A 15782-nucleotide genomic window follows, 5' to 3' on the forward strand; every position below is an offset into this window, starting at 1 on the left:
AAGGAGGTGCTTTTTATTCATAAGAATGGAGAACCTGCAAGGCTTTCACTGGTTGTGCTCTGCATTAGTGTTTAGATGGGCTTACTTCACATTTAGCTTTGTTGCACCCAGAGAAACCCCACTGTCCAATTCATCAACCCGGGAGGCTTTTGAAAGGGAAATTAATTAGCTGGGTCAGACTGACCTGTGTCAAAGGAGACAAGGACTTACTCAGGAGTTCAGAAAGGGAAAAGAAGAATTAAAAAATGTCATAATTATATTCTTAAAAGCTCAGTTTTAATAATTTAATCTAAAAGTGCTGTCAAAGTGATTGATTGATTGCATGTTAGTTAGTCCAGTGTAAGAAATCATAGTTGCAAAGTTGAAAGGAAAAAACACTGTTCATGGAAAGCTTTTGTGAATGAGCTGGCTTTCATGCTTGGTACCTGTGAATAGCTGGTATGCCCTGTTTAAAGATACTGGCCACACATCTAGGGGTGGATGTGTTGGTCTTGCTCTGAAATTAGCAACAGAAGCTACAATGACCTCTTCCCCCCACCCCCGAAAAAGCAGCAAATCAAAAATCAATCAAAAAAAATGTAACATTGACTATTTACGAAACTTTCAATTTCGAAATTCATATTGCAATGAATAGAAAAAAACAAAACCCTTTCATAAAAAGGATATTCTGACACCCACACATGTACATCCGCACACTCGCAGACATTTGCTGAAAGCTCTCTGAAAGTTCTTTTGTAGATCCCAACAATGTGTCCCTTGTTCGAAGCTTATTTATTCCACTTCCATGTAATTTTGAGTAGGACAAGCTAGTGAAAATGCTGAGGAAAACAGGCACCAGAATGATGGGAAGCCCTATGCTGTCTGGAGGATGTGTCATTCTGGAAATATGTCCATTAGCTGCATTTAAATCATGCAAGCCTACAGATTTCAGCAGTCTTGCAGATGTTTGTTATTATGCAATGCATCACGTGTCTCTCTCTCTCGCTGTAGTTCCAGGCAGATTTTGACATGTTTATTCCTCTCCAACTGCTCTACTGTGGTTTCTCTCTGACGTGTCATCTGCTGGCAGGTGTTCAGAAATGTGCTGTATGTGCTTCTGAATTACACAGCCCGGATCACTGTGCAGCGAGGACCAAGGAACGGGGCACAAACATGAAAGAGGGAAGTGTTGTTTCTCCCATGTGGAAAGTGTTGCTGGTGGGGATGTGCGTGCTGCTGCTCCTGAGCACGGCAGGTTTAGTGTTTCTGCTGTTTCGGCAGAAAGAGTTGGCAGATGAGCTGTTTAGGCTGGAGTCCCAGATGCAGGAGCTGACAGAGAGCTGCAGGTTGCGGACGGGAATCCTGCCCATCGACCCCGGAGAGGCCCGAGAGTTCAGGAAGCTCCACCGCCGCAGGAGAAACCAGGAAGAAGATCCAATGCAAAGCGAAGATCAGAAGGATATGCTGATGCTCATGACATACTCTATGGTTCCTGTAAGACATCAGCATGCTTGGATGTTTCTGTAGGACTGTGAATACTAATGCTAAAAGTTGTTTACTCTATTATGACAAAAACTGAATTTTTTTATTTTTCCACAGTTTGGTGTCTTTAATACGATCACGTGAGGCATCTCCTTGCAATCTAAGAAATCCAGGAGTCTGTTGTAACCATTAACAAATTTCTAGTCTTGAGTGCTTCCTGGAAAAGTACTTTGTGCTGTGAAGAGTGACTGCTCCTCCCTCGGCTCCACTTTCTTCCACTACAAAACTGGCATTTCTTCAAAGCCGTGCTACTGTATATTTTGTGAGGGAGCCGGGGGCAGTATCATTGTTTTTATTAACAATTAATCTTCACTTTCAGTTTGTTTCATCTAAAGCCTAAAGATTAAAAGAACAGCAGACATTTAAGAAGTGAGAAAATTTTAGGGAATTTTAGTTGTTGTTGTTGTTATACTCTAACTGCTTCAGCTCTGTTAACGAGAATGATTCTTTTGCTGGATTTTGGGAATAAACACTGAACATGGCAAAAGATTAGGAGAGGGAGAAGGTCAGGGAGAAGATCTGGCGTTCTGGTTCGACTGAGACGGCGCACTTACAGACCACCGTTACCCAGTTTATTACTGGCTAATATGCAGTCTCTGGAGAACAAGCTGTGCGAGCTTCGGGCACGGATCTCATTCCAGCGAGAGATGCGGGACTGCTGCGTGATCTGCCTCACAGAAACCTGGCTATCGGACAAAGTACCGGACTCCGCAATACAACTGCCGGGGTTCTCTGTGCACCGCGCGGACAGGTCACAGGATCTTACTGGGAAAAGCAGAGGCGGTGGTGTGTGTTTCATGATCAACAACAGCTGGTGTGATTATGCGAACGTGCACCCGGTCAAATCCTTCTGCTCACCGGACCTGGAGTACCTGATGATTAAGTGCCGGCCATTCTGGCTACCGAGGGAATTTACAGCAGTGATTATTACGGCTGTTTACATTCCCCCACAAGCCGACACTGACCGTGCACTCAGGGAACTGTACAGCGCGATCAGCAGCGAGGAAACCGCACACCCAGAGGCAGCGTTTATCACAGCCGGAGACTTTAATATGGGAAACCTGAAGAAAGTCTCACCAAAACTCCATCAACACATCCTTTTCAACACACGTGGAAACCGGCAACTCGACCACTGTTACACCTCTTTCCGGGATGCGTACAAAGCCCTCCCCCGCGCCCCATTCGGCCAATCAGATCACTGCTCCATCCTGCTCCTGCCCGCCTACAGGCAGAAGCTGAAACAGGAAGCTCCAACCCGGAGGGCGGTGCACTGTTGGACGGACCAATCGGAGTCTGCGCTGCGGGACTGTTTTGATCACGCGGACTGGGAAATGTTTCACGTGGCCGCCAGAGACATTGATGAATACACAGACTCAGTCTGTGGATTTATCAGGAAATGCGTGGAAGATGTCGTCCCATCCAGAACAGTCAAATCCTTCCCAAATCAAAAACCCTGGATTAACGGAGATGTTCGCGCGGCACTGGCGGCACGGAACACCGCCTTTGCCTCCGCGAACACATCGGACTACAAACACGCACATTACCAACTCCGGAAGACGATCAAAGCAGCCAAACGTGAGTACAGGGACAGGATGGAACAACAGTTTGACAACCCTCGGAGTATGTGGCAGGGACTAAACACGATCACAGACTTTAGAGGGAAAACCAGCACACCGCAGACCACGGCCTCTCTGTGTGAGGATCTAAACGTATTCTACGCTAGATTCGACACAGCGAACACCATGAGACCGGACAGTGTGCGCACCGCGGATGACGTCAGTGCGCACACTGTGTCTGAGGAGGATGTGCGGAAGTGCTTCAGGAAGGTGAACGCACGCAAAGCTACTGGTCCGGACGGGATTCCCGGCCGCGTCCTCAGGTCATGCGCGGCTCAGCTGGCTGGAGTGTTCACGCACATCTTCAACCTTTCCCTCTCTCTGTCTGTAGTCCCAGCCTGCTTCAAAATGGCCACCATCGTCCCTGTACCCAAATCCTCCACCATCTCCTCATTGAACGACTGGCGACCTGTAGCCCTGACCCCCATCGTAAGCAAATGCTTCGAGAAGCTGGTCAGGGACTTCATCTGCTCTGCACTACCCGACTCACTGGACCCTCTACAGTTTGCATACCGCCACAACAGGTCCACTGATGATGCCATAGCCCTGACACTACACACTGCCCTGTCACACCTGGAGAAGAGAGACACGTATGTGAGGATGCTGTTTGTAGATTACAGCTCAGCATTCAATACCATCGTTCCCTCGAAGCTGGACAGGAAACTGCAGGATCTAGGACTGAGCAGCTCCCTCTGCAGCTGGATCCTTAGCTTCCTGTCTGACAGACGCCAGGTGGTCAGACTGGGCAGCATCACCTCATCCCCCATCACACTGAACACTGGTGCTCCACAGGGGTGTGTACTGAGCCCTCTCCTGTACTCACTCTACACCTACGACTGCACAGCCACTAACAGCTCCAACATCATTGTGAAGTTTGCGGACGACACTACAGTGGTGGGTCTTATCACCAACGGTGATGAGACGGCTTACAGGGAGGAGGTCAGCGCCCTGACCCACTGGTGTCAAGACAACCATCTCACCCGCAACGTCGCAAAGACAAAGGAGTTGATAGTGGACTTCCGGAGGTGCAGAGAAGTACACACCCCCATCACCATCAACGGCGCTGCTGTGGAGAGAGTGAGCAGCTTCCGGTTCCTTGGCGTACACCTGGCTGAGGATCTTACGTGGTCAGTACACACAAACAAAACAGTGAAGAAGGCCCAGCAGCGCCTCTTCTTTCTCAGGAGACTGAAAAGATTCAGCATGAGCCCCCGCATCCTCAGGACCTTCTATCGCTGTGCCATTGAGAGCATCCTCACTGGATGCATCACCACCTGGTATGGCAACAGCACCGCCTACAACTGCAAAGCTCTCCAGCGAGTAGTGCGGTGCTCTGAACGGATAATTGGAGGTGAGCTTCCCTCCCTCCAAGACATCTACAGGAAGCGCTGCCTGAGGAAAGCGGGGAGGATCATCAAGGACTCCAGTCACCCCAGCCATAAACTGTTCAGACTGCTTCCATCAGGAAGGAGGTTCTGCAGCATCCGGTCTCGTACCAGCAGACTGAGAGACAGCTTCTTCCATCAGGCCATCAGACTGCTGAACACGTCATAGACACCTCAGCTTCACTACTGGAACTTCAACATTATGCACTCCACACTGTATATAAATGCCACTTGTTTTGCACATATTCAACTCTGTATATTTTATATATTTTATTATTATTATTATTATTATTATTTTATTTTATTTTTTACTATTTAATTTGTAAAAATGTGTATACACACACACACACACACGTAGGAAAATATTTAGTATACACATCCAGAAATGCATACACTATTATATATTGTACATATATTTATTAGTTTCAGGTTGGCCATTCTTGTATTTTGCTCGTTTGTGTTGTTGTGTTTGCACATCTCTGTTGCTTGTGGGGCTCACACACAAGAATTTCACTCGCATGTGCTGTGCCAGTGTGCCTGCACATGTGATGTGACAATAAAAAGTGATTTGATTTGATTTGAAGATTAAAATATAGACCTTTAGAAAACACCCTGTCCTTTCTGTGTTAACAGGGCCTAACTCAAATGGCCCTATATGTGGTTAACTTACACCTAAATCAAAACTTTCCTCATGCCTGTCTTTTTCTTTATTTCAGGTCAAAGCCTTCACAGACATGTGCAGGAGCTCCAAAGGAATTTGTTTAACAGGTGCACATCATAAAAACATGCATCTCCACTGTTTTCATTTGCGTATTTACTGCCCATAGTTGTTGTTGTTGTTGTTTTTTTTAAATATGTGAATTGTTTTTTTCTTTCCAGGCCCACCTGGACCCCCAGGTAAAAACTGAAATTTAAATTTACTGAGTAAATTTACTCAAATTATGCTAAATTCCTACTGCATTACAAAGTGTTTTTGTTCTGTCAGGTAAACCTGGTTCACCTGGACCCCCAGGTCCACCGGGGCCAGAGGGGAGACGAGGTAGAAAAGGTGAGAACTTTTATATGTCTAAGAAATCTGAGAACCCATCTCCTCTCCCATTCAGCGAAAAGCTGTATGAAAACAACCAAATTTGCAGAATAGAAGCTTCTCGTGCATTTCAAACAGTCTTTCATTGTTCCTGCTGTGATTGCACAACACGAGCATCCCACTCACTGTCTGCAAGAAACTTGTATTTAGCTGCCACATAGCTGTTTACTGCAGTGGGATAAGTGTTTGCTGCACTGATTAGCACTGATTAGCCCAAATTATAGTTTTTTGTTGTTTTGAAACTGAAAATTGCAGTGTGGGCAATGTTTTTTTGTTTTTTTTTAACTTTCACTCATTCACTGTATCTTTTTACCAACTCTGCATGGCTTAAACTCTGAGATTAATCTGAGATTCTGAAGAAATTTAGGTTTTTGAACTAACATGAAGCTCTTGATGAATACTCAGGGAGCCTGACATTACCTTAAAAGACTGTTAACTGTTATTGGTTCCTTTTCCTTCCTTCAACTCTTCAGTCTTTTTGTGATGTGTTAAATTTATGCTAAGTAGGGCTAATCCTTACTTCTCTTTTCTAAACTGAGTAGCTTTTGTCATTTTTCAGGCCTGCTTCCAGAACAAAATAACTGGGTGTGCATCAAATGTTAATGAGGGTAATCTCTGCCCATACAGCTCACTAGGGCTACCTGAAAACCCCAGTGTTCTAATTTCCATCAAAAAACACACCTTTAATATGTCTTGTGTCCTGTTTCCCTTCACTCACTCCCAAACCAGTCATGGCAGAGGCTGCCACTCCCCGGTAGTAGTTTTTCTTTCCCACTGTCCCCAAGTGCTTGCTCATATCACCTGATTTTTGTGGCTTTTTCTCTGTTATTGTAGCATCTTTACCTTACAATATAAAGCACCTTTATTGTGGTCGTTGGTTGTTGTGGTTTAATACGATAAAAATAAAATGTAACTGAACTGAATACATTTGAGGCATCACAAGTCATTACTAAGGTTAAAACAGTCTTATATGAACAGTTAATAGGGTAGCCCACATCACAGCATTCCTTTTTCTTTTATTGTTTTTGTTACTTCTGTGCCAGACTTCTGTACTTACCATACACCTTATAACAGGATGCAGCTGTTCTAAAACTCTGCAGCAAGAGTACTTACAGGGAGTAGAGAGAGGTGATATTTCTGTCATAATAAGGCCCTTTCATTTGTTTCCTGTTAAATCTAGAACCGAATTGCAGTCCTGCTTAATCACACTCTGACACATGTTATAGATCTCATGGTACCATATTCTGTAGATAGCACCAGAGGGCAGACTTACTTCTGATCCTCACATTTTCAGCATTTCAGTGGGAGGCAGAGCCTTCAGATATCATGCTGCTCTCATTTGAAACCAGCTCCCAGTTTGGGTTTGTGAGGCAGACACCATCTCTACTTTTAAGATTAGTTTTAAAACGGTCATTTTTGATAAAGCCTGTAGTTAGGGCTGAATCAGGTGACCCTGAACCATCACTTAGTTATGCTGCTGCGTCAGAGGAACCTCCCATGACGCATCGAGCACCTTTCCTCTACTCTTCTCTCTTTTACTCCACAGACTTCAAAGGGCCATGAACATTGCATGCCATTACCTCCCTGTGCTTTCAGCAGAGGTCTCTGGCTCTGGAGCTGAACATTTCTGACTCAGCCAACCTTCTTTGTTTTAATTGTCTCCTTGACCTATTTTCTCCTCTCTCCCTTTAACCCAACCAGTCAAGGCTGATGTGTGCTCTTCATAAGTGTGGCCCAGGCTGATCTTTCTTCATGTTAAAGTCACTCACCTCATATTTATGCATCCAGTGATATTTATGAAAGTGGCAATAACTGATAACAGCTTCTTTGGCTGGTAACATTCAAAATGAATATAGAATCAGAGCCCCCACCCACCCACCACGTGAAGTCTTAGCCTTACAGTGTAAAAATACTCTGAGATGACTTATGTTTTGACTTTTCACTATATAAATATAATTGGGTTAATATTAAAGAGTCTATATTAGCAGTATTGTTAATTGTGTGGATGCCCTCAATGGGCATCCACACTATTGAGTTCCTGTTTCTCTTTATTCTTTATTATTGTGTGGATGCCTTAATAGGCATCCACACTATTGAGATCCTGTTTCTCTTTCTTCTTTATTATTATTCCGGGTGTTTCCGTACACTTTTTGCCGTGGATCTACTTCCACAATTTTTGTGCTATTTTCACCGTTCAAACTCTAAACTGTTCTGCTCTTTCTGCTAATGCCGGCTATGACTTTTGGTGTTTATTACTATTATACTTTTTAAAATATTACACTTTTTTCCTTTAATTTGTCCCATTGAAATGAATGGGAAACTTCCACAATTCTGCTAAAACTTTCTTGTCTTTGAAACTTAACTACTGCCTCATACTTTCACCTAGAAACTCCATTCAAACTTTAAAATGTTCTCAAATGATTTGGCTATTCCTGTATGATTCAGCTTTTTCAGATCTTCTACCGTTTTAATCTTATCCCTCTTTGAGTTTTCAGTTGCAAAATTGTGATTTTTCAGAAAATACATGCGTTGCTATGGTTGCTATGCAATTAACTCAGAGGGGACAGTGAAACTGTTTGAATTTTCTCTTCATGTCCAAACAACTTCTTGCTACTCGCTCAATTTCCACTCAAGCCCCACAAATTATACATCAAAACGTAGGTATTTTTGCTGGCTTTCAGAAAATGTCACTATCATTGTTGTGGGACTCATAGATATTTTGCAAATCTCCTCAGAGTAACACAAAGTCAGAAAACTCTCCATATAAACTCAATGGAGAGTTTGTTCAAAATCACCGCTGGATTTCTCTAATGAGAGGCATTTTCAAATTGTCATATCTCCTTAACGAAGCGAAGTTAAGACATGAGGCTTGTCCCCGTATATGTTCAGACACTCCTGACACTCACAATTCAAGAATTTCTTTCTCACCTATTACCGTTCTGAAATGAGTTGGACTTGTTTGAGGGTAGGAAATTTGTCCCTCGCTCAGATTTCATCAGATTTCAATCTCTGGAAATGAACCACTTTTTTCTCTCGTCATATCTTTTTGATGGATTTCCACAGAGCCCTGAAAATTTCCATGACTGTTCACCAAAGCCTGCTGTTTCTTACGGTGAAAGAATGATTTTGATGCTCCATATAGATTTAGAGTTACCAAAGGTGTTTTGAGCGCAAGTCAAGGCAGTTTTTGCTTCGCCTCTACTCAGTTACAGTGTATTACAAGTCATATATCTTTAATAATTTATGTTTTATCTCTGAATTATGAAGACCTGAAGATTCCCCCATCTCTTCTGAATAAAACGATGCCTGAATGACCGTTCTAGCCTCTACGGTTAGGAAATTATGGCCATTTGTTCGAGTGGAATCCTGAATGTCAGAAATACACTGAAGAAAACTCACACCTCTCTCTGTGTCTGTGTCTGTGTGTGTAAGGGCTGACTACAGCAGGTGCAGCTAATTTAACTGACCTACATATACCAAGCCCAGACTCTCCACAGCTCCTTTTCCCTTTACTGTCTGTGTATGTGTGTCTGTGTATCAATATTTCTCCTATGTTTAGGTATTACTCCTCAATCATAGTATTTCTGCTAAAGCAAAGTACTTCTACTACATCTTAGTACTTCTGCTAAATCATAGTATTTCTGCCAATTCATAGTATTTTTGCAAAATCATGGTATTTGTGCAAAATCATGGTTTTGGGGCCAAATATTTCTGTTATTTTATAATATATGTGCTGAATATATTATATGTGCCAAATCATAGTATTTATCCCAAATTATAGTATTTATGCCAAATTACAGTATTTCTGCTAAAACGCAGAAATAGTACCTTTTAGCAGGAATTTCTACCAAAAGATAGTATTTATGTTAAAACATAGTATTTCTGCTAAACCAGAGTATTCCTGCCAAATCATAGTATTTGTACTGAAACATGGTACTTCTGCCCAATCATAGTATTTGTACTAAATCATAGTACTTGTGCCAAATCATAGTATTTATACCCAATCATAGTATTTCTGCTAAATCATAGCATTTGTGCCAAATCATGGTATTTGTGCAAAAACATAGTATGTCTGCAAAACCATAGTATATCTCTTATGTTATAGTATTACTACTAAGGCATAGTATTTCTGCCAAATCATAGTATGTGTGCCAAATCGCAGTATTTATACCAAATCACAGTATTTGTGGTAAAACATAGTATTTCTGCCATATTGTGGTATTTGTGCAAGAACATTGAACTGTTATGTTATAGTATTACTACTAAGTCATAGTATTTCTGCATTGTTATAGTATTTGTACTAAAACGTAGTATCTCTGCCAAGTCATAGAATTACTGCAATTTCATAGTTTTTTTTTAGGAAATCTGTTATGTTATAGTATTACTACTAAGTCATAGTATTTCTGCCAAATCATAGTATTTGTGCCAAAGCATCGTATTTGTATGGAGTCATAGTATTTCTTCTAAATCATAGTATTTCAATCAAATCTCAGTAGTTGTTGTTAAAACGCAGTATTATTGCCAATCATAGTATTTGTACCCAATCATAGTATTTCTGCTAAATCATAGCATTTGTGCCAAATCATGGTATTTGTGCAAAAACATAGTATGTCTGCAAAACCATAGTATATCTCTTATGTTATAGTATTACTACTAAGGCATAGTATTTCTGCCAAATCATAGTATTTGTACTAAATCATAGTTCTTGTGCCAAATCATAGTATTTGTTGAACATCATAGTATTGGAACCAAAACATAGTATTTGTCGCAAAGCATCGTATTTGTATTGAGTAATAGTATTTCTTCTAAATCATAGTATTTCAATCAAATCTCAGTAGTTGTGTTAAAATGCAGTATTATTGCCAAATCATAGTATTTGTACCCAATCATAGTATTTTTGCCAAATCGTGGTATTTGTGCCCAATTAATAATTCTGTTATGTTATAGTATTACTACTAAGTCGTAGAATATCTGTTATGTTATAGTGTATCTGCGGAATATAGTATGTGTGCCAAATCGTAGTATTTATACCAAATCACAGTATTTGTGGTAAAACATAGTATTTCTGCCATATTGTGGTATTTGTGCAAGAACATTGAACTGTTATGTTATAGTATTACTACTAAGTCATAGTATTTCTGCGTTGTTATAGTATTTGTGCTAAAACGTAGTATCTCTGCCAAGTCATAGAATTACTGCAATTTAATAGTTTTTTTTAGGAAATCTGTTATATTATAGTATTACTACTCAGTCATAGTATTTCTGCCAAATCATAGTATTTGTGTGAATTTGTATACTGTAATATCACTGTATTATGTAGTGGCTAAGTAGGGGCTGTTTACTAAGTGCATCAGTGTAAATAGGTCATCTCTTGTGTTGGAGTGCCCTCTTGTGGCGCCTTTTGGGTAGTGCCTTAGTAAACGGGAACCCTGTAAAAAGTGGCATCAGACTGATTTGTAGTGGAGGAATTTGTTACCAGTTTTCTTAATCTTTAATCTGTATGCATGTTGTAATGCATACCCTGTTCTTAATCATAGAAACCACACCATATCACCTCTCCACATCCTCCTACTGTATGCCATACCTCCCTGTACCATCCATCTGACCGCAATAAACTCCACCTGTGGTAATCTAATCCCTGGATGTCAGCCTCTCCTTCTGACCAAGGATAGTTATAGTATTTGAGCCAAATCATAGTATTTGTGCTAAAACATAGTATTTCTTCCAAATCATAGTATTTGTGCCAAAGTATAGTATTTCTTCCAAATCATAGTATAACTGCACAATAAAGGTTCTTGAGCCACATCAGTGTTTGTGCCAAATCTTAGTATTTCTTCTAAATCCTAGTAATTCTGCTCAATGATAGAATTTCTGCTATGCTTTAGTACTTTTTTCCTAGATTGTAGTACTTCTGCTAAGTCAAAGTATTTCATGTAAATCATAGTATTTCTACCAAGTCCCAATGTTTCTGCTAAATCATAAATAATGTTTTAGTACAAATTGTATGATTTGGTGGAACTTTCTGTGTTCCAGCACAAATGCTATGATTTGGCAGGAAAAAAATATTATTTAGTATAAATACTAAGTTTTAGCAGAAATACTATGTTTAAACTTTAAAAAATTCTGCTATTCCTGCTGATGTGTGTTATGACTTTTGACCATTGAAATGAATGGAACACATTATCAATGTGGTCACTGATTTTGCATGATGGGCTGAGCTGTGTTTTACCTCAGTGAGATAAGCATCCGTTCTCAGACTGGGAGGCCTGGGTTCAAATCCAGCTTATGGCAACATTTCTTTCACTTAACAGTTAAACTTTTTTTAAACTCTTTTCAACACAAATTTCATCTTTTTCACCCCTTTTCAGCAAAATTTTCAGTTTTTTTAACCCCTTTTCAGCACAAATCCAAACTTTTTCAGCTCTTTTTCAGCAAAAACCTCTTTTCAGCAGAATTCTGCTCATTCAACTCTTTTCAGCAAAATTTTCAGTTTTTTCTGCTGTTTTCAGAAAAAAACTCTTTTCAGCAGAATTCTGCTCATTCACCTCTTTTCAGCAGAAATTCTGCTGATTGAACTCTTTTCAGCAGAATTTTCACCCCCTTTTTTTGCCCAAATTCTGCTAGCACAATTGTCAATCTCTCCACCTTTTCTTTGTGAGAAAGTGTTTGGCTCAGTGAGCTAAATAGCTGCCCTTTGACCAGGAGGGCCAGGTTCGAATCCTGCTCAGGGCAATGTTTTTTGTTTTCAACTTTTTCAGCTTTTTTCAGCAGACATCTTCAACGTTAAGGCATCCACACAGCATTTTCGCAGGAAATGCAAATTTTTCTAGTTCCGGGTGTTTCCGTACACTTTTCGCCGCAGAACTACTTCCACAATTTTTGTGCTATTTTCACCGTTCAAACTCTAAACTGTTCTGCTCTTTCTGCTAATGCCGGCTATGACTTTTGGTGTTTATTACTATTATACTTTTTAAAATATTACACTTTTTTCCTTTAATTTGTCCCATTGAAATGAATTGGAAACTTCCACAATTCTGCTAAAACTTTCTTGTCTTTGAAACTTAACTACTGCCTCATACTTTCACCTAGAAACTCCATTCAAACTTTAAAACGTTCTCAAATTATTGGGCTATTCCTGTGTGATTCAGCTTTTTCAGATCTTCTACCGTTTTCATCTTATCTCTCTTTAAGTCTTCAGTTGCAAAATTGTGATTTTTCAGAAAATACATGCGTTGCTATGGTTGCTATGCAATTAACTCAGAGGGGACAGTGAAACTGTTTGAATTTTCTCTTCATGTCCGAACAACTTCTTGCTACTCGCTCAATTTCCACTCAAGCCCCACAAATTATACATCAAAGCGTAGGTATTTTTGCTGGCTTTCAGAAAATGTCCCTATCATTGTTGTGGGACACATAGATATTTTGCAAATCTCCTCAGAGTAACACAAAGTCAGAAAACTCTCCATATAAAGTCAATGGAGAGTTTGTTCAAAATCACCGCTGGATTCCTGTAATGAGAGGCATTTTCAAATTGTCATATCTCCTTAACGAAGCAAAGTTAAGACATAAGGCTTGTCCCAATATATCGTCAGACACGTCTGATGCTCACAATTCAAGAATTATTTTCTCACCTATTACCGTTAGGAGATGAGTTAGACTTGTTTGAGGGTAGGAAATTTGTCCCTCGCTCAGATTTCATGAGATTTCAAATTCTGGAAATGAGCCACTTTTTTCTCTCATGATATCTTTTTGATGGATTTCCACAGAGCCCTGAAAATTTCCATGACTGTTCACCAAAGCCTGCTGTTTCTTACAGTGAAAGAATGATTTTGATGCTCCATATAGATTTAGAGTTACCAAAGGTTGTTTGAGAGCAAGTCAAGGCAGTTTTTGCTTCGCCTCTACACAGTTACAGTGTATTACAAGTCATATATCTTTAATAATTTATAGTTTATCTCTGAATTATGAAGACCTGAAGATTCCCCCATCTCTTCTGAATAAAACGATGTCTGAATGACCATTCTAGCCTCTACGGTTAGGAAATTATGGCCATTTGTTCGAGGGGAATCCTGAATGTCAGAAATACACTGAAGAAAACTCACACCTCTCTCTGTGTCTGTGTGTGTAAGGGCTGACTACAGCAGGTGCAGCTAATTTAACTGACCTACATATACCAAGCCCAGACTCTCCACAGCTCCTGTTCCCTTTACTGTCAGTGTATGTGTGTCTGTGTATCAATATTTCTCCTATGTTTAGGTATTACTCCTCAATCATAGTATTTCTGCTAAAGCAAAGTACTTCTACTACATCTTAGTACTTCTGCTAAATCATAGTATTTTTTGAAAAATCATAGTATATTTGCCAAATCATGGTATTTGTGCAAAATCATGGTTTTGGGGCCAAATCATAATATTTCTGTTATTTTATAATATATGTGCTGAATATATTATATGTGCCAAATCACAGTATTTATACCAAATTATAGTATTTATGCCAAATTACAGTATTTCTGCTAAAACGCAGAAATAGTACCTTTTAGCAGGAATTTCTACCAAAAGAGTACTTCTGCTAAATCAGAGTATTCCTGCCAAATCAGAGTATTCCTGCCAAATCATAGTATTTGTACTGAAACATAGTACTTCTGCCCAATCATAGTATTTGTACTAAATGATAGTACTTGTGCCAAATCATAGTATTTGTGCCAAAGCATCGTATTTGTATGGAGTCATAGTATTTCTTCTAAATCATAGTGTTTCAATCAAATCTCAGTAGTTGTTGTTAAAACGCAGTATTATTGCCAAATCATAGTATTTGTACCCAATCATAGTATTTCTGCTAAATCATAGCATTTGTGCCAAATCATGGTATTTGTGCAAAAACATAGTATGTCTGCAAAACCATAGTATATCCCTTATGTTATAGTATTACTACTAAGGCATAGTATTTCTGCCAAATCATAGTATTTGTACTAAATCATAGTACTTGTGCCAAATCATAGTATTTGTTGCACATCATAGTATTGGAACCAAAACATAGTATTTGTCCCAAAGCATCGTATTTGTATGGAGTAATAGTATTTCTTCTAAATCATAGTATTTCAATCAAATCTCAGTAGTTGTGTTAAAATGCAGTATTATTGCCAAATCATAGTATTTGTACCCAATCATAGTATTTTTGCCAAATCATGGTATTTGTGCCCAATTAATAATTCTGTTGTGTTATAGTATTACTACTAAGGCATAGTATTTATGCCAAATCATAGTATTTATGCCAAATTACAGTATTTCTGCTAAAACGCAGAAATACTGCCTTTTAGCAGGAATTTCTACCAAAAGATAGTACTTCTGCTAAATCAGAGTATTTCTGCCAAATCATAGTATTTGTACTAAATGATAGTACTTGTGCCAAATCATAGTATTTGTTGCACATCATAGTATTGGAACCAAAACATAGTATTTGTGCCAAAGCATCGTATTTGTATGGAGTAATAGTATTTCTTCTAAATCATAGTATTTCAATCAAATCTCAGTAGTTGTGTTAAAATGCAGTATTATTGCCAAATCATAGTAGTTGTACCCAATCATAGTATTTTTGCCATGTCATCGTATTTGTGTCGAATCATGGTATTTTTGCCAAATCGTGGTATTTGTGCCCAATTAATAATTCTGTTATGTTATAGTATTACTACTAAGTTGTAGAATATCTGTTATGTTATAGTGTATCTGCGGAATATAGTATGTGTGCCAAATCGTAGTATTTATACCAAATCACAGTATTTGTGGTAAAACATAGTATTTCTGCCATATTGTGGTATTTGTGCAAGAACATTGAACTGTTATGTTATAGTATTACTACTAAGTCATAGTATTTCTGCGTTGTTATAGTATTTGTGCTAAAACGTATTATCTCTGCCAAGTCATAGAATTACTGCAATTTCATAGTTTTTTAGGAAATCTGTTATGTTATAGTATTACTACTAAGTCATAGTATTTCTGCCAAATCATAGTATTTGTACTAAATCATAGTACTTGTGCCAAATCATAGTATTTGTTGCACATCATAGTATTGAAACCAAAACATAGTATTTGTCCCAAAGCTTCGTATTTGTATGGAGTAATAGTATTTCTTCAAAATCATAGTATTTCAATCAAATCTCAGTAGTTGTGTTAAAAT

At 39.3% G+C, this 15782-nt stretch overlaps 1 protein-coding gene across 6 annotated transcripts in view; it reads left to right on the forward strand.

Annotated features, from left to right (window-relative positions):
* Positions 1-204: 204 nt before the first annotated feature.
* Positions 205-15782, forward strand: part of LOC309710402 (AP-4 complex subunit epsilon-1-like) — a 30612-nt gene continuing 15034 nt past the window's right edge. For 5 of the 6 annotated variants that reach the window (XM_082539818.1, XM_082539817.1, XM_082539819.1 and 2 more), the window contains exons 1-4: positions 205-1473; positions 5239-5290; positions 5402-5419; positions 5508-5570. In XM_082539818.1, the coding sequence (XP_082395944.1) occupies positions 1009-1473; positions 5239-5290; positions 5402-5419; positions 5508-5570 (598 nt within the window). In that variant the 5' untranslated portion in view covers positions 205-1008. Of the gene's footprint in view, positions 4739-5238; positions 5291-5401; positions 5420-5507; positions 5571-15782 lie in introns of those variants that run through there. The other variant, XM_082539813.1, reaches the window with a different exon arrangement.

Source organism: Aulonocara stuartgranti (genome assembly GCF_965226115.1).
Source record: "Aulonocara stuartgranti genome assembly, chromosome: 7".
NCBI classification, from domain to species: domain Eukaryota; kingdom Metazoa; phylum Chordata; class Actinopteri; order Cichliformes; family Cichlidae; genus Aulonocara; species Aulonocara stuartgranti.